Genomic DNA, 20,235 nt, shown 5'->3' with positions numbered 1-20,235 from the left:
GACCAAACCATTTCCTGTAAATAGAGGGGGGGGATTGTCACCGTACTCGCAAGCCGTTCGCTTTGGACCAAACCATTTCATGTAAATAGAGGGGGGGGGGGGGGTTGTCACCGTACTCGCAAGCCGTTCGCTTTGGACCAAACCATTTCATGTAAATAGAGGGGGGGGGGATATAATTTGAGATATATATATAGTACGGGCATGCCCTAGTATTAACAATAGTTCTAGTGGTGGCTTGCTTGAAAGCCTTGGTGAAGGTGTGTTTGAATAAAATAGCTAACAACGCAATGATGGCAAATGAGGAAACAAATGAGGAAACAAATGTGGAACTAAAAGAGGAAGACTTTTATGATGACATGAATACCAAGATCAAAAGATTAAATCAAGTAATGCTGCAAATGAGTACAGTAGAGTTAAGATAATGGCATAACAAAAATGTTATGAATTGTGTCAGTTTTACAAGATCAGTGAACTCACATCACCACAAGTTACACACCATGAAAATTAAAGTGATGTAGGGTACCATTTGACCAGGGCGGATGAAGCCAGTAGTAAATGCTATAGAATTAATTACTCATGTTAAAAAAAAAAAGTGAGGAGAAACTATGATAATTAATCCATTATGCATAGTTAGCTTGTTTGCAAAGTTTGTTGGGAATTAGATATTCCTGTTTGTGATTTTAATCATATGTACTCATTATTAATGCATTTATTTTCTTTGAGTAGTGTTAAAAAAACTGCATGAGTTAAATTTTTCAAACTATATTAACCTGAAAGCAACTGTAAATGCTATTCTTAGTTTAGTAGTAAAAAATACATACCTGATTTGGATATTATTCGTGCGAAGCATATAAATGAATATAACTTTTTGAATGTTTTGAGGAAAACAGCATATTGTTAAATGTGAAGCTGTTATAAGATATACATGATTAGTTAAAACATGGTAATTTCATGTCAAGATACACCCCATCTGATTCAGAGTGTGTGGAAAGCAGATACAGATGTGGCTGAGTAAAGGATAAGACCAGATCACACCTCAAATGGAGTGATAACGGCATTGGGAAGAAGTTCGAGAAAGAAAATTTGTGGCTAAAAAATGAAGTTAATCTTGGCATACACCCTCCTTCTCAAAGAATGATGAAGGCATTCTCCTTTGCAAGATTGGAGACGGATGCTTACCTTCACCAAGGAAAATGTATGTGACCATTTGTCTGGATCACACTGCAACGTATGGAAGAAAGGCGATCACTTGCTTCTGTTCAAATGTCTCGAACATTCATCACGTCAGCAATTGCGGGACGACGACATCTTACCTGCAACTTCTCCTGGATGCGGTGACTTGTGTCATTGCTCCACCAACTTCCGGGGAACCAGCATGGAGTTGTAAGTGGACGGCTGTGCTTCTTCCTCTACAACGGCTGTGCACGATTCTGCTGGTTGCTCCTGGTATGGACCATGGATAACTTGAACACCATGGTCCTAAGGTCATTGTGGATGCATCTGGCATCTCTGTTCCACATCTTGCTGGTCAACCAACATCACATCAACACTTGCCCCACTCACGATGAATGAGGAGGCAAGTCAACTACAACTGGACGACAGCTTTTTCAAATGTACTATGGCTCACAGCAAGAGTGGCAAGGATGCTACATGCAGAGCAGGGTCAGTTTATGATTCCGCCCAGCTATCACAACAGCAGAAACCCTACGTGAAATAGTGTAGGTGCTATGAAGACATCAGAAGAAAAAAAATATTTCATACTTGAATAATTTCAAACACAAATGATCAGCCTCTTCTTTTCAAACAGAAAGACAACATTTGTTTTGAAGCAAAACGTATTTTCAAAGAATAATTGCCAAATGTTGCAGATGTTTTATTATTTTGAAAATGGTGAATTGAAATTGTTGTGTATTGGTAAAAGTGAAGTTTTGTTTGCAGAGATATTTGTGATGCAAATTAAATTAACTGAATTATCAACATGGAAAGAGTCATCGAACAAAGAAATGTTTTATGATCAGATTCTTCCAGGATGACGGTGTATGCCTTAGGTATTGAAAATTGGATTACCAAATTTGTAATTTGAGTATTTTGCAATTGATGTTTAAATTAATTGTTGAATATAAACAAAAATTAAAAATGAGGGATTGTGGAATTATAAAGGACATGTATAGGTGAGTTATTGCCAACAGTTAAAATTGTATTAAAGACAGAATGTGCTTTCAAAGTTTGCAGTCTGAGCAAAGCAGTGAATATGGAACCAGGACGACAATCGGCCATCTGTAAAATAACCGTTGCCCTTTAGTGAAGAGGCCCAGGGCAGAGTGTTGACTCAGCCCGGGTTTTGAATGCATTCGTCATTTAGTGAGATTGAACAGGTCAAAGAAGATTGACCTGTAGCGACTAGAACATTGGTTTCTTCTTCGGCTGTATGTCCAGACCAGACCAGACCACATAGATTCAACACCCTGTAGCCTGCAAAGCACAAAAGTGATAGTGAAATATGGTATACTTCTTAGTCACTTCATGATGGAACCCAGATGGGCTTTGGCACCAAAACAACTGACCTGACCAAGTTTTGTGGTGACCTCAAAATTCCAACTGAACAAGATCAAAGCAGCCGGGACTTATATAACAAGAACACTCCAAGGCTTCGAGAGAGAATTCTTCAACTGAACGACGTGTCGTATCCTGTCTGTATTTTGTGTAAAGTCCTCTCCGCAATATCTGAATAAATCTCGGTTTGAACTGAGCGAGTCTGAGTCCCTTTGAGTCTGAGCCTCGTCTTGAGAAATCTCTTTGTTAAGACGTCCCTAACATACTCCTTAGCAATTTCAAACGCCATTAATTCTTACTTTGTTTCAATTATGATTAGTACATCCCCATTACACAAGGACAATATTCCAGCTTTTTTTCCTTTTCCACCAAATAGTGTTCCCATGGTGCAACATACGATGGTCTATAAAGAACTATTAAAGACCAAAGTGGGGAAGAGTGGTGGGCTGGATGGCATCTCTCCTAGACTTATACGAGAGTTCGCCTTGGAACTAAGCATCCCTCTCTGTGATATTATCAATGCCTCATATAAACAAGGTGTTGTTCCCAGTCAATGGAAGAAATCAATAGCTGTTCCTCCACCTAAACAATCACCACCGACACTGGACAAGCTGAGACCGATCGCATTAACTGATCATTTCGCGAAGCTTGCGGAGATATTCATTTATCGATGGCTCATGGCCAATATTTCTGCTGACATCGACCCTCAGTTTGGAAACCGTGCAGGTATGTCCTCCACGCACTATCTCATACAACTGATGGATTTCCTCTATGGTGGAGCTGACAGACCTGGTACAATTTCGACTATTGTTTTGACTGACTTTTCGAAGGCTTTTGACTCAGTGGATCACACGGTAGCCATCAATAAACTGTACGTGATGGGAGCAAGACCTTCCTTAATTCAGAGGGTCTGCAGCTTCCTCGCAAACCACATCCAGCAAGTTCGTTATAAGGGAGAACTTTCTATGCCTCTCTCAACAACTGGTGGAGTCCCACAAGGAACGCGACTGGGCCCACTCATCTTCTTGGCCCTCATCAATGATGCTCTTCAGTTAGCTGATATTAAGAGGTGTAAATATGTGGATGACTTAACTTTGGCAGAGTCGCATCAAATGGCCTCTCCATCTACCCAATCAACAGCCCTTTCAGAATTTGAACAGTGGTGTACAGATTCCAAGATGAAGCTCAACCCAGTTAAGTGCCAGATAATGCGAGTGTCGTTTATTCACCGCCAGCGGCCACCACTGCTAATCCAACTTAACAACGTTAGACTGGAGGAAAGTCAGCAGGTCAAACTGTTGGGAGTTGTTGTCTGCAATGATCTCAAGTGGGCAGATCATGTAAACCTCATCATTTCAAAAGCGTCGAGAAAGTTGGATATGCTTCGATCTTTGAGGAAGTTCCATATTCCGAAAGAAGATCTCATCACTGTGTACATTTCTTACATCAGACCTATGTTAGAATATTGCTGTCCGATATGGCATTCCTCATTGACACAACAACAGCATGCATTGATTGAATCGATACAAAGAAGAGCATTGAGAATTATTTTTGCTAGCGATTTTGATTCCTACCACAATGCTTTGAGTACATGCCAGCTGAATTCACTGCACGAACGTCGTGAACAACTTTGTAGCAACTTTGCCTGTCACCTGGGGTTGACTCCGCCTGTCATCCTTCTGAGGTTGGCAAATTGAGTACCAGCTTGCTGGTAATTCCCTGTGCATCGCAAGAAGCAACTAACAGGGTTGGTGGCAGGAAGGGCATCTGCCCATGCAACATTGCTTTAAAAAGGGGACCAAGCTGCCCAAAAAAGGCCAACCCCTGCTTTGCGGGGAAAAATGGCCTCTAAAGGTGGTAAAACAAATATGCAGCACATGACTATGGCCTCTAAAGGTGGTTCTATATACAGCACATGACTGTTGTTTGCCTCATTTATGGGGATGCACCTAAGCTGCTCATGCAATGACCATCTGTAGATCAAGGCAGCCACATTGTCCAGGATAATAGAACACAACGACCAAGTCTTTTTGAAAATGGTACTTTGTGTTTTTATTTAAATAACATCCACAAGCGAATTTTGCAAACGTAATAAGCAGATTAACATCCCATCCGAAGGATAACAACGAACACACATAGATTCAACACCCTGTAGCCTGCAAAGCACAAAGGTGACAGTTTAAAACTAGACAGCTCAAAACAAGCATAACACCTCTGAGCTGACAATTCATTCCCAGCTGATTATCGCGACCAATGGGTGAGCAACGTGTAGTTTTATCAAAAGTGACATGACCTCGTAAAAAGTGATAAAGAAAAGGAACCAAATATAAATTTCTACATATGTTGCGTGCAGCACCTTACCTCCACCATGACGATAGCACAGGTATGGGAAACGCCAAACATTTCCCAATCCAACGATTTCTCCAGCGACGGACAGAACAAACTCCACCTTATTGCTCCATTGATCACGTTTGTGGATCTGTGGCTTTTCTCTGTGACCTGGTGCAGGAGACCTGACATTGATAAGTGACATGGAGTTGACGGTATGAGACATATCTTCATTGGGGTGTCTGAAAAGTATGAGATGAGATTTGGTCAAGCTCAGAAAATATGTCTCAGTCAGATTTACTTCTCCATCTTACAATAATTTACCAAATGTCCGTCTGTCTGTCTGTCTGTCTGTCTGTCTGTCTGTCTGTTCGCAGGTACCGCAAAAACGGCTGAACCGATTGCAACGATATTTTGGGTGGGCAATCCTAGGACCTCCTGGAGTAAAATAGGCTATATTGTTTTTCCAAATTTTTCCAATTTTCCAATTTTCCAGTTTTCCCAAACACGATGGAATAATATTTACTGATATGAACAATGATGCGGCTTTTATTTAAATTCTACAAATACTGTTTAGATTTTGGTGAGAATTATGAACCTGCCGCGAATGCGGAAGTGGACAGATGATGGCAATGCGCGGGTTTGATAATATCCCAATACAACCGTGATTCAATCTTAATGTTAAATCGTTAAACGTTAATCGTGTTAATCGTTTTGTTAAAGTATCAATTGATGATTGGAATTGAGTGAATATAATTACGATTTTGAATTCGTAATTGTGTTCACCCAACAGTACGGAACTTCACATCAGGATTTAAATATTTGTTTATGTCACGAATGTTGTTAAAAGTTTATTTTTAACTCAACTGGACTACTGTCCAGTTGGGTTCATCACATACTGAACCCTCCGGCGTCCGTCGTCCATCGTCGTCGTCATCTGTCGTCTGTCGTCCATTAACTTTTTGACGTTAGCACTCCCAGCGTTCACAAATATCAACCGATTCTGATCAAACTTGACATGCAGCATCCTTACCCCAAGGACCAGGTTGGTATTACATTTCAGCCAGATCCCTTGAAAAATGGCGGACTTAGGCGACCATTTTGTTTTTGGTCATGAAAACGAAGTTAACACTCTAGCGTCCACAAATATTAACAAATTTTGATCAAACTTAGAATGTTTAACCCTTACCACACAAGGTAGGTTGCTATTACATTCCAAACCGATCCATCACAAAATGGCCGCCATAGGCCGCCATATTGTTTTCAGCTCCAAAACGACGTTAAGACTTTAACTTCCACAAATATTTATGAATTTTGATCAAACTTGGTGTGTGAGACTCATACCACACAAGGTAGGTTGCTATCTTAAGTCAAATCTAGTACAGACAACTGACCTACTTTAAAGTTGTCCAGTCAGTTCAGTTGACTTCTGCTTCCCTGGAAGCTCCAGTTTATATTAATGCTATTTAATTTGTGATTGGAGTTATCCTGTTTGGAATGAAAAAAGAGATATCGAGTTCAAGTGAATGACGAAATACCGTGATGGTTTCTCCTTTCTAAATGTGAAATTCGTGGATCGCCATATGCAGATTCGCCACAGACCCATGATCGATGTTTCTATATGTGAATGTACAATTTTGTTTGCGAACGGGTACGTTTTTGATGGAAGTCCTTCACGAACGTTCTGTCCATGTCTGATGTGCGACTGAAGGTGCTACAGGAATGTGGAATTTATTGGTTTCATGCTTTAGCATTCGTCGTTTCTGCATTGTCTGTTTGCTTCTGGCCTCCCACCTGTGCGTAGCATGGGTACCTCAATAGTTGCTTTAATTTAAATTGTTATTAATTACTACTAATACTACGACTTACTACTACACCTAATTCAAGTGTAAGGTGTGCACAGATGGAGCTGCAGATGGAGGAAATGTTGAGTTGGATCTTGGAGACGGCGTGAAGCTGGAACTGGAAGGTGTGAAAACATTTTGCGACCGAGGAGACATGTTGAATGTAATAATAATAAAGGAGTCTTATATAGCCCCATCAAGCAGAGTTAACGACCCTCGTGGTGCTTTACATTATCATGCGAATGCACACACACCGCAAACACATACACAAACATACACACACACACACAGACACACCTTCACTCTTGCCCTATTCCTCTCCCTCCCCATTCAAAACCCACAGATGTGTACTCTTCCCTCCTCCTCCCCCTCCCTCCCCCGCACATGTACACAGACATACTCTCGATCTCTGTCCCACCTCAAACCAAAGGGAAAACAGGACTTAGACTTTGAAAGACTTGTGAAACAGATAGGTTTTGAGGGACGTTTTAAAGGCAGGAAGAGAGTCAACATGTCGAACAGAGGAAGGCACGTCATTCCAGAGCAGAGGTGCAGCAAAGGAAAAGGATTTCTCGCCAAACGACTTGGTGCTGGTGCACGGCGGCTCTAACATCATAGAGTTGTCGCTTGAACGAAGCCGTCGCCGAGGTACATAGAGAGTGAGCAAATCGGAGAGATAGTGAGGTCCCGCTCCACACAATGATTTATAACATAGTGTGCAAATTTTGTATTGCACACGAGCAGAGACAGGCAGCCAGTGTAGAGATTCAAGGAGTAGAGTAACATGGTCATATTTCTTCGCCTTACAGACAAGACGAGCGGCAGAGTTTTGAACCTTTTGTAACTTATACAAGAGAAACTGAGGGCAACCAGCATACAAAGAATTACAATAGTCTAGCCTTGAGAGGACAAGGGCACAGACCAGAGTTAGAGCAGCCTGAGGAGTGAGAAAGTGGCGAATGGATGCGATCTTTCGCAGCTGAAAGTATGCTGATTTGCAAGTTTGAAGTACTTGCTTGGAAAATGTCATGTTAGTAGTGTATATATATGTTGCTTCTGGGACACTCTCATTTCCCATTGACTTACATGTTAATTTTCCTCTTAACCTCATTGCCCATTAACACCTCTATTTCTGCCACCCTGATCTTTACGAACCTTTTGGCCTTTTGACATAATAGCTATAGCGAAGGATAACCAACTCTTATCCTTAATGTTGTTCATTAGACCACTCAAACAATGATCCTACGAATATTTGCTCCCTCTCACCATCACTTTTCTTCATTTCCCCTTAACACCCCCTTGGCCTTGTGGACCTTTTAACCATTTACTCTTAATATCGATGATCATTGTTGTTGTTTAGTAGACCACTCATAACAACGATCCTACAAATATTTGTTTATGCGTAGGAAATAATTTAATTCTCCTACAACTCTCTTCACCATCTAATACATTAACAAAGTATATGTTTGAGTTTGATTCTTTATCAAGATATTTTAACTGAGCTCCAATAAAATGATAAACCTCCCTCAATGTCCTTGTCTGAGCACCTCCAGTGCCACACACTTTTTGGTCGGCTCTGCCCACTTTTTGTTAAGCTCCGTCCACTTTTTGGTAATCCCCGCCCACTTTTTTGTTAAACCACGCCCACTTTTTACTACGCCCCGCCCACTTTTTTACTAAGCGCCGCCCATTTTTGCTAAGCCCCACCCACTTTGTTAAGTCCCACCCACTTTATAAACTCTTCAGCATTGTATCATTTCCAGGTAATACATTACATCATTTTCAGGGAATTTCCATCACATCATTTCCAGTTAAGACACGCCCAGGGAATTTCCACAGGAAATGACACACCCAGTCCTTCTTATAAAAGGCACCGACCACACAGGCTTTTTCAAACACGCTTTCTGCTTCACTTGAGAATGGACTCCTATTTTTTTTTTTTTTTTTTTTTTTTTGTATACAAGATCGAGGCTCGTGAAAGGGCGAACATTAATCACACAGAAAGACAAACAGACACATAAAACAAATAACATCGGGAGCGGTAGACAAGATGGGGAGAGAGGGGGAAGGACACAAACACAACATTTGAGAGGAGGGACCGAGAGACATGGAGACATCGAGAGATCTGTGGGAGGGAGAGGGCTTTGGGGGGGAGGCATGTGAAGGGGGAGGGGGGGGGAGAGGTATAAACATATGGACACTGCCAGGACTTCCAGGAAAGAAGTTGGAATTTCAAACAAGGTGGATCTGGGGTGAGTTAGTGGGGGTAGAAAAGATCAAGGTTTTGGATGGGGGAAGATAGGAGATGGTGGTGAACAGCTGTTTTAAAGACCTGGAGGGAGGAGTGGGATTGAAGGGAGTGTGGGAGTTTGTTCCAGAGGCGGGAGAAAAGAGGAATGAAAGAGTGAAGGTGAGCAGAGAGCCGAGATTTCGGCAGTTTAACCATCAGAGGGTTGCTGGCCGATCTTGTGCGACCTGTAGGAATATTTGGGGGACAGAGCACAGAGAGAGCTGGGGGAGCAAGGCCGGAGAGGAGTCGGTAGAAGACAGAAAGACCACCTACCTGCCTGCAGTGAGTGAGTGAAAGGCCCTCAGAGATAGCTTCATCACGGGAGATTCCAATGATTTTGAAAGCTTTGGATTCAACAGCGTGAAGCCGAGCCAGGTGTGAGGCAGGATCACCAGCCCATAGGGGAGAACGGTATTCCATTGAGCTGCGGATGAAAGCCTTGTATGTGGTGAGGAGCTCAGGTGTGCCGAGGAAGGACTTCGCACGACGGAGGATGCCCAGTCGGCGACTGGCTTTGGAGGCCACCTTGGAAATGTGGTTTTCCCAAGAAAGATCATGGCAGATAGTGAGACCCAAAAGCTTGAGCGACAGAACTTCTTGGAGAGGATTGGTGAGAAAGTAGATGGGAGGGTTGTCCAGTCGATCTTTTTGGAGAGACATAGTAAGAGAGTGAGATTTGTCAGGATTGAAAGACATGTTCCACTTGTTTGACCAGTCTGTGATTTTGTCCAGGTCTTCAGAGAGTGAGGAGGCTGCAGACTGCCGATCTGAGGGAAGAGGATTGGAGCGGCAGAGAGTTGAGTCATCAGCAAAGAGATAGAGAGGATTTTCCAGAGAGTCGGAGAGATCATTGATAAAGACCAGAAAAAGCACAGGGCCCAGCACACTGCCTTGGGGAACTCCAGCCTGTACAGGAAGGGGAGATGAGAGAAATCCATTCAGGGCCACACGTTGACTACGACCAGAGAGGAATTCCGCAAGCCATGCATGGAGATTTCCATGGATACCATAGGAGGAGAGTTTGGTGAGCAGAGCTGGGTGCCAGACCGTATCGAAGGCACGTGATATGTCAAGGGAGACAGCTCTGATTTCCTGTTTGGCATTGAGGACCTCCATCCATTGTTGAGACAGCAGAAGCAGCATGTCCAGAGTAGAGTGACCTGGTCTGAAACCAAATTGATGATCAGAGATCAAGCCATTGGAGAAGAGGAAAGATTTCATATCCGAAGCAATGATGGATTCCATGACTTTGCTGATAATTGGGAGCAGGCTGATTGGTCTGTAGTTGCAAGGATCTGTTTTTGCACCTTTTTTGTGTAAAGCGGTAATGTTAGCTGATTTCCAGGATGCTGGCAGATGACCTTGAGCAAAAGATAGGGTGAAAAGAACAGAGAGAGGGTGAGATAGAGCGGCAGAGCAGGATTTTAGGACCCGTGGGCTGATGCCGTCTGGTCCAGTTGCAGAATCAGAGTCGAGGTTTGACAAAAACTCCTCCACCTTGTCAGGAGAGAAGGACACAGAGTCCAGGAGCAGTTGGGTTCGACTGGGAAAGGTGGGAACAGAGAGAGATGGGTTTGGGACTAAGGATTTTGAGGCAAACACAGAGTTGAGGCATTCGGCTTTGTCACGTGCGATGTCAACTGTGTGGCCATTTGAGGTAAGGGAGGGGATGGAGGGGGAACAAACACCAGAAACGGATTTGACCAGACGCCACCAGGATTTGGAGGAAGGAGACAGGTTTGAGAGTTCATTCTTGAGTGAGGAGAGATAGTGCTTCCTGGCACTCCTGAGGGTAGACACACACTTGTTCCGAGCTTGGTGGAAGGAACTGAGATTGCCTTCAGTTGGATTAGCCTTCCAAGAGGCAAAGGCAAGTTGTTTCAGGGCAACTGCCTCACCACAAGATTCAGTGTACCATGGACGGGAGGAAGGGTAAGACAACTGAAGGCGAGATGGGATAAATCTGTGCATGAGAGAGATCAGTTTGCTTTGGAAGAATTCCCAGGAAGAATTGATGTCAGAGGCATTGGAGGTGGGAGACCAATCCAGACGATTGATGGCTGCTTGAAGACCGTCCCAGTCGGCCTGAGTGAAATGCCAGACTCGTCGACGCTAAGGAGGCTCTCTGAGAATGTCCAGAGAGATGTCCACTTTGACAAGCACATGATCAGAAGAACCGATTGGAGCAGAAGAAGAGTAGCAGACATTAGCAGGGAAGTTTGTCATAACCAAATCTAGAAGAGAAGATACTCCATTGGCTGAGATCCGGGTCGGGAAATTGACAGATTGTGTCAATCCCAGTGAGTCACAGAAGTCCTTTGCTGAGGTGCCATGACTGGTGAGAGAGGAACCCACACCCAACCAGGTGGCATGATGACAGTTGAAGTCACCACATATGAGGAAGAGAGAGTTGGGATGAGTGGATAGAAGTTGGTCCATGTTGTCAGACAGTGAAATGTAGATGGAGTCATCACTGTTTGGGGGACGGTACAGAACACATATGAACAAAAGGTGGGAGCGGAGAGGAAGCCTTGGCCAGAGGTACTCCTGGGGGTGAGGAGGAAAGAGGGCAGTGCAAGGAGAGTGAGGAAGAGAGTTTTTGATAAAGATAGCCACCCCACCACCAGGCCGATGCTCAGGTCTATCATACCGGAGGAGGGAGTAACCAGGAAGAGATATTAAGGAATCAGAGACATCTTGAAGGAGGAAAGTCTCTGTTAAGCAGATCAAGTCTGGATTGTCAGAAGCAACCTGTATGGAGAGATCAGTCAGGTTTGAGCGAAGGCCCCGGATGTTTGAGGTCCATACCGTTAATGAAGAGAGAGGGGGAGCATCGGGTACAGGACAGGGGAGGGGAGGAGTAGGGTAAGATGAAGGATGAGAGGGGGAGGTAGGGAGAGCAGTTTATAGTGTGTCAGATATTGCAGAAGAGTTCCAAGAAAGGGAAGGATGAGGAGGATGAAAGGTTTGATGGTGAAGGGATGAGGCACAGTGAGGGGTTGTTTGAGGGGGGGCAGAGGAAAGTAGAAGGTTTGGGGGGGGGGGTGGAGGTATGAGATAGAAGGGAGACGAAGTGGGGAGGAGGCAGCTTTGAGGAGGAGGGGGGAGGAGGGAGAATTGGAGAGGAATGGTATGGGGGGAGAATTGAATGGGAGGGGTTGGGGGGAGTTTTGAAGGGGAAGAGTGAGGGGGGAGTTTAGGAGGGGAGGGACAAGGGGGGGGTTTTGGAGGGAAGGGGCAAGGGGGAAGTTTAGAAGTGGAGGGGCAAGGGGGGAGTTTAGGAGTGTAGGGGCAAGGGGGGGGATTTGGAGGGGAGGGGCAAGGGGGGAGTTTAGGAGGGGAAGGGCAAGGGGGGAGTTCAGGAGTGGAGGGGCAATGTGGGAGTTTAAGAGTGGAGGGGCAAGGGGGGAGTTTAGAAAGTGGATGATTAATGAAAGACGAACATTGATAACAAATTGGGTTTGTTGTGATTTTCAAGTTAGCAATCCGATTCAGAACGATGGAGGAGGGATGGAATGAATGTGAATTTAGACCATGTAGTGAGGGAGACGTATAAGATATTGAATTTCTTTTTTTTGAAGTGGAATGAGTTGGAGAGGAAATTGAGAAAAGCCTTTTAAATAGGAAGAAAAACAGTGTGTTGTAATATACCACTGAATAAAACACAGAAGGGGAAAGGTTAAACATATTTAAATAATATTTTAACAGAACTGTGAACAATCTTATATGCACAAAATACCAACGGGGGGAGAGCCGAGAGGGGCCACCACGAGTCACGTGAACAGGGCAAACGGTGGATGGCAAGGAGATAATGGGGGCGGGGCGAACAGCACACCTGGACAGAAAATACAGGATGAGACAACAGTACACGTGGAGAAAGGAAAATAAATGTTTTTGTTTTTTTTGTTTGTTTTTTTTTGGGGGGGGGGTGGGGATTTAGAACGTTAGACAGAGTATTATGTTCGGGGTAGAAGGGAAAAAACTAAGAGCCAAGCAAAACACGCTTAAGTTAACAAAACACCGACGGGGGTACGAATACAAGGCTACACACGAGGAGCAGAACACGATTAATTAATTACGAGTTACAGGAAATTCAAACCAAAACGAACTATATAATCAAACAATATCGCATGGACGATAAAATAACGAGTTGAAATTTGACAATCTATCTGGGGAAATGGGGGAGAAATACGGAGAAACACGTACTATGCTGAAATGGATTGGGATAACTTTGCTATTCCTTGGAGTCCTACTACCTGTGTAGAACTCAACCTTCAGATTGATGAACTGGACTCGAACCTCTTATCAATAGAGGTACGTTTGTTTATTTATTTATTTATTTAATTATTTAGTTAAATTTTTGTTTTGTTTGTTTGTGTTTTTTTAGATGAGACTCGTGTAAGAGTTAACAAAGTTTATTTTAATATTCATAGAGCTTGATTTATACAAATAAAAATATTGTATTAAATTAATACATTGCTATTTTCTCCCACAGGAAATTGTATCTGAGATACGAAATAAAAATTCTACTTTTAACACAACTTGGGATAAAGTTATTTTTTTGTTTGAAGATCTTTTGAACAACCAAGACCCACAGAACGAGTTCTACCTTGATGACCCAGCCAAAGAGTTATACCTTGGAGATCCACAAAATCCTGAAAAAGAGTTTTACCATGATGATACTTGTTGTGAGTTATCAAAACAAAACCCACTGAACAAGTTCTACCTTGATGAGCCAGAATACAAGTCATACATTGGAGACCCACAAATTTCTGAAAATTGGGAAAGGGGAGTTCTCCCTGATGGTCCACAGTTATACTATGCGAGACACATCATAGAAACCCTAAAAAATTGTGAAACGGGAATTCTCCCTGATGGTCCGCAGTTATACTATGTGAGACACATCACAGAAAGCCTAAAAAAATTGGGCAAGGAGAGTTCTCCCTGATGGTCCGCAGTTATACTATGTGAGACACATCATAGAAACCCTAAAAAATTGGGAAACGGGAATTCTCCCTGATGGTCCGCAGTTATACTATGTGAGACACATCACAGAAACCCTAAAAAATTGGGTAAGGAGAGTTCTCCCTGATGGTCCGCAGTTATACTATGTGAGACACATCATAGAAACCCTAAAAAATTGGGAAAGGGAAGTTTTCCCTGATGGTCCGCAGTTATACTATGTGAGACTTATCACGGAAACCCCCAATATTTCTGAAAATTGTGGTTCTACCTTGGGGACTTGGAAAGATAGTTATATTTTTGGAGACTCAGAATGGGGGTTTTGTTTTGATGACTCGGAATGTGATACCTATCTTGGAGGCTCAACAGGAATGTGGTTATACCTTGGGAACTTGGAAAGTTGGTTTTATTTTGGAGACTCTACCTGTGGGGTCCATCTTGGAGACTCTTTGCATTCTAAAGCAATGAACAATGTTCTTTGTTTAATGACGCTTGATTTAAGCAATATCAAGAAAGTTCGAGGAAGAAAATGCTGGAAAATTCTTTCTTCCCATTTCTACTTCTTCAAACTTGAAAGCTTTGAAAGACAGAATTGGCGGAAGAGAAAAAAAAAATACGTATTTAAAAAAGAAGAAAAAAAAAGATTATGTTAGGGTTAGGGTGGGATTTTGAATGTGAGGGTTAGGGATGGGGTTGGGTTAGGGATGGGGTTGGGTTAGGGTTGGGATTTTGAATGTGAGGGTTAGGGATGGGGTTGGGTTAGGGATGGGGTTGGGTTAGGGTTTGTATATTATTATGACTCACTCACACATACACACACACACAAAAGTTAAGCCCCAACTGAAAAGTTGAGGGATTCTGTGTTTGGGGTTCACAGATCTCAAGAACGTATCCCCATTGTACACACAAAAGTTAAGCCCCAACTGAAAAGTTGAGGGCTTCTGTGTTTGGGGTTCACAGATCTCAAGAACGTATCCCCATTGTACACACACACAAAAGTTAAGCCCCAACTGAAAAGTTGAGGGATTCTGTGTTTGGGGTTCACAGATCTCAAGAACGTATCCCCATTGTACACACAAAAGTTAAGCCCCAACTGAAAAGTTGAGGGCTTCTGTGTTTGGGGTTCACAGATCTCAAGAACGTATCCCCATTGTACACACACACAAAAGTTAAGCCCCAACTGAAAAGTTGAGGGATTCTGTGTTTGGGGTTCACAGATCTCAAGAACGTATCCCCATTACATTTTATTTATTTATTTATTATTTCAAGGGTATTATCTGCTTACTTGTGTTTTTTGTAATTCTTGCGAGTAAAATGAACCCAAGATTTCTTCTCCATTTAAATCATATAATTTGTAGGTCCAAGGGACTGTATCCATTACATCAATGATTTTAAATAATTCACGAGTCCATTTTTGTGCATAACCTTTCTCAAAATGACTTTTCCATTTGTATATTCTTACAATATCACCAACTTTAAACTTGGGCTTTCTCAAATTAATCTCCTTTTCATATTCTAATTTTGTAAATGTTTCCGATGGTTTTGATTTTGTTGATGAATGAACTGTATTATTGTAATTATCTACAATATCCTGAATTAAATACACCCATTTTTGAGAACCGAGTTGTGTGAATTTTTTATATAGTCTCTCTTTCAAAGTACGATTAAAACGCTCAATAACAACTGCTTTTCCTTCATTAAAGGTGCTGTATAATTTAATACCCTCCCCCTTTAGAAATTTCATAAATATTTTGTTATAGAACTCTGTTCCCTTGTCAGTCCATAACTTCTTTGGTTTCCTTTTATCCCTATCAAATATTAGCTTAAAGGCTAACATTAAAGTATCACCTCTCTTGTTTTTCAAAGGAACAACCCAGGCAAACCTACTCCTCAAATCAATAACGGTTAAAGCATACCTGTATCCCTTATCATTACTTAGTTCGATTAAATCAGCGGACCATATGTGGTCAGTGTATTTAGAATAAACTTTCCTTCTTTTAAACTTTGTGATTATAGGTTTATGTAATTCATTAGCCAAAAGCTCTTCAGTCTTGATAACATCATTGGAGTTTAATAGTTTTTTGGGGAATAACCAAGACCAAGTTTCAATTTAACACATCATTTTTTTCACAATAAACCTATCAACTTTCTCTCTCAGTGTAGGATTTTGTATCAAGGACAAATTATACAACATTTCTCTGTCTGCTTCATGTTTTTCATCCAATGTAGTGGTATTCCCATAAGCAATATCATGCTTCATACACACTTCATCAACCCTATTTATAGGTTTAGACCAAGGTTTAGGATTGTCAGCCTCATCTAATCTTTTATCCAGGTTTGTTCCAGGACCACAGAAAGAATACCCTGGAAGGTGTAATTCCCCCGGAATTCCAGTTGTTGTAAATTTACTTCCTGACAGAAACTTTTGTATGTCTCCTCCACTTTTCGAAGAGATGAATTGGCACTTTTTAGAGCCACACACTTGACATATTCCTTTTTGATAAACTCTATTATTTTTAGCTTTAACATAAGAGATATTTTTAGATTTAGTTTTCTTTTTACATTTGAGACAATAACTCATATTTATTTATCAGAAAAATTCCGACAGAGTATCAAAACCTTTTTGGTTTTCAACATATACATTTCTATCTTAATTTTTAAAACATAAACAATCCTTAGGAATGCCTTCACTCTCTCCTCCATTTATTTACAAATAAAAACCAACTAAAGTCAATAACACCAACATCAAACTATATGACCTTTGTCTTCTTCCTGTAAATCTCCTCGCTGAACTCATCTCAACCATTTTTTAAATCATTATCTTAGTAAGAGTCGTTAATTCTTTATTTTCCTCTTTGGTGCATTGAGATTGATTTATTTGCTGTAATACACTCAATCTTTTACGAATCTCACTGATTTCCATCTTTTTATATTTTTCCTCCCTCTCTCTTTGCTCCCTTTCCTCCCTCTCCTCCTTCTCCTTTTTCTCCCTCTCCTCCTTCTCCTTTTTCTCCCTCTCCTCCTTCTCCTTTTTCTCCCTCTCTTCCTTCTCTCTTTTCTCCCTTTCCTCCATCTCCTTTTTCTCTCTTTCCTCCTTCTCCTTTTTCTCCCTTTCCTCCTTCTCCTTTTTCTCCCTTTCATCCTTCTCCTCCTTCTCTCTTTCCTCCTTCTCCCTTTTCTCTCTTTCCTCCTTCTCCCTTTTCTCCCTCTCCTCCTTCTCCTTTTTCTCCCTCTCCTCCTTCTCCTTTTTCTCCCTCTCCTCCTTCTCCTTTTTCTCCCTCTCCTCCTTCTCCTTTTTCTCCCTCTCCTCCTTCTCCTTTTTCTCCCTCTCCTCCTTCTCCTTTTTCTCCCTTTCCTCCTTCTCCTCCTTCTCTCTTTCCTCCTTCTCTTCTTCAACTCCTTCCCTTGCTACCCTTGAGTTTGAACCCCAAAGAATATTATACATATACTCATCTGGATTTTGAGATATTCTTGTATCAATTATTATTTTTCTCATAATAGGATACCAATAAGATTTGGTGATGATTTCTAAAAGAGTTTTATATTTCATAACTTTGAGAAGTTCATTTTTATTTAATATTTTAAACAAGTCTCTATTTGTGGGTTTAGCAAAATCTGTATAAGGCCAGTTTTTTATGACAAAATTCCCATGTATATGCTCCAAGTCATAAGGTATGTAATACCGAGCACCCTTTTCTTGTAGGTATCCTTGAATACAAAAATTATAATTCTCTTGTAGCCTTCTTCCTGCCATTTATGTATCAGAAATATATGTGAGATTAATATTTATGACAGGTAATACCACCCCATCTTCCCACTACCAAATCGGTTTGTATTCCTCGGCTTTCTATCCTTATCTCATTACCTTCCTTCTTTGTCATGCTAACCATCGCTATACTATCATATATTTTTCTTTTCTTAAAATCATGTATTTGTTGTTTACGAATTGTACTTCCACATAAATCCTTATCCTCGCCAAGCGGATAATATTCTTCTTTACGAGACTGATTCAAATCATGTAGGTCTTCTAAGTTTATTGAAAAATACCTTGTAAGCAGGTAGTTAAATTCAATGAGGAAAGGTGTATGGTCAGTATAACCAGGTGTTGTGGTTGTAAATTTTACTTGTTTAACAAAACGTGCTGTTTTCTTTAAATATATATATTGTGATAAATCACTGAATCTAATTAAGTCATTCGCATCTGTAGGGTTTGGATAATTGATTAATTTATAAGTATTCTTCATATTAATATTTTTACTTATACTATATTTTTGTCGTTCAGCCTGTGCCTTTGTATATTAATTTGAGAAATCAATATCCTGAGAGGATTCTCCAAAGATAGAACCATCTTTTCCAACATAAGTCATTTATATTAGATTAAAAATGATATCATAAAAATTTTCATTATTGTTGAGTTGAAATAATACATATAAACATAATTGACCACAACATTTAGAATTAATTTCTTGAACTTGAAATGTTTGATAAATACCATTCTGTAAGAATTGTATTACTTCAACAGGTGGTGGCATACCATAACTATCAAATAATATTTATCCTGACTATTATGAATACAAACCCAATGAGAACCATTCTGTGTGTCTTAATTCATAATAATATTCTTTGTATTCTTATTTATATGTATTAATTTATCTCTCATACAAATAACCACATTATCAATTTTTAGTGTTTTACAATACTTAGCTAGTTCTATATTTGACGTTGTATTCTTTCCAAATTGTTTAAACCATTTATCCATTTATTTATGAGAAAGATACAATCCATTACCCCGTTTAGTTAGTTTAACACCCGCTTGAGCGATAGAGGAAAGCATATCTCCAACCAACAATCTAGCTTTATCAGGTAGACTTTCAAGTTTTTGAGCAAAATCGACAATTACACCACTTCCACGAATTTGTTTCTCCAACTCGTTATGTCTTTCCAATTCTTTTTGAGCTTTTAGTTGTGCCTTCCTTTCTTTAGCAGTTTTTACCGCTGCTGAAATACCACCAGTCAATGCTCCCGCCGCACTTAAACCAGCAAATAAAGGAATTAGAAACGGGAGAAATCCTCCCTCTTGTATTGAATATTTCTTTAACATAGATTTTGTCATTTTAATTTTAAGTGAACCAGTATCATTTAGTGTTTTTACTTGTGTGTGTGTGAGTAAAACATCAATTCTTACAGCTCCTTTTCTTTGAATTGTATTAACATTAATAATACAAGGCTTTTGATTTTGAATACAAGATGTTAATTTATTAAGATTGATTTGATTAACATATACCCCAACCATTTATTTATGAGAAAAAACCTATGTGATATTAATCATAACACCATTATCTGTATTAATCTGTAATTCTGTTTCTTCCAAAAGCAAACAATATGTATTAACCTCTTCACTCTCCCCTCTTTCAATGTATAGAGAAGTGTCCACTCTATTAGACTTTATAGTTTCTTTTTGAGAACTCAGGTCAATTGTGTAGATTGTATAAAGTTTTTGAAACGCAACCATATCCAAAATAGGGTTATTATTACCATTACATTCACACACCTTTTGGTAAGACTTGTAGGCTTCCGCATAATCATTTTTTTCCCAATCAATTTCCAATCTATCTCGTGGATAAAATGTTCCTTCAAGAGAAACCCGAAGTTGTTTCACCTTAGCATTATCACACAGCGCATTATTCTTATTAGTACCGTCCTCTCCATCTGGTTTTTAAAAAATGAGCCAGAGGTATCGTGGCTTTCCTTGAAGAACACCTAAATTCCAAGTGTAGGTAGTGTGTTCCAGTTTAACGTGTTGACATCTTCTTTTAAGGTATGATACATTTAGCGGGGTCTTTGAGTTAAGTCTTTTGTTTAACATCTCTTCCGTTTTAAGATTAGGAGTATATTCACTGATATACCAACACAAATCATTAATAACAAATTTATTATTGTCGCCAAAAGCATTTTCAGCCACAAAAAGCAACCTATTTACATTATCATTCCTTTGTAGTTGAAATCTAATTTTAAGACCATACAAAACTTTATCATAATCACAAAATCCAAATATACCTTTCAGAGGTACTGCTACGGTAAAACTATTTTCTACTTTTGTTTCATCATTATACATTGACTTCCTTTGACTATAACCAGGGTCAGCATTTGTTCCCGTTGACATATCAGGAATAAAACCTTCAACAGCTCCCTTACCCATTCTATCACTAAACGAATATAGTGTAAATTTCATCATTTCAGATGTAGCAGAGACATAAT

General features: G+C 40.5%; 1 protein-coding gene across 8 annotated transcripts in view; it reads right to left on the bottom strand.

Annotated features, from left to right (window-relative positions):
• Nucleotides 1-20,235, bottom strand: part of LOC137438815 (sodium- and chloride-dependent GABA transporter 3-like) — a 285,952-nt gene that overhangs the window by 157,179 nt on the left and 108,538 nt on the right. For 6 of the 8 annotated variants that reach the window (XM_068134240.2, XM_078767392.1, XM_078767385.1 and 3 more), the window contains exon 2: nt 4,915-5,123. The exons of 1 other annotated variant lie outside the window; for it this stretch is intronic. In XM_068134240.2, coding sequence (XP_067990341.2) covers nt 4,915-5,107 — 193 coding nt within the window. In that variant the 5' untranslated portion in view covers nt 5,108-5,123. Of the gene's footprint in view, nt 1-1,313; nt 1,444-4,914; nt 5,124-20,235 lie in introns of those variants that run through there. One more of the 8 variants, XM_078767397.1, reaches the window with a different exon arrangement.

The sequence above is a fragment of the Myxine glutinosa genome, chromosome 1, assembly GCF_964187855.1.
Source record: "Myxine glutinosa chromosome 1, kmMyxGlut1.1, whole genome shotgun sequence".
NCBI classification, from domain to species: Eukaryota; Metazoa; Chordata; class Myxini; order Myxiniformes; family Myxinidae; genus Myxine; species Myxine glutinosa.
This window is presented reverse-complemented; position numbering and strand designations above follow the sequence as displayed.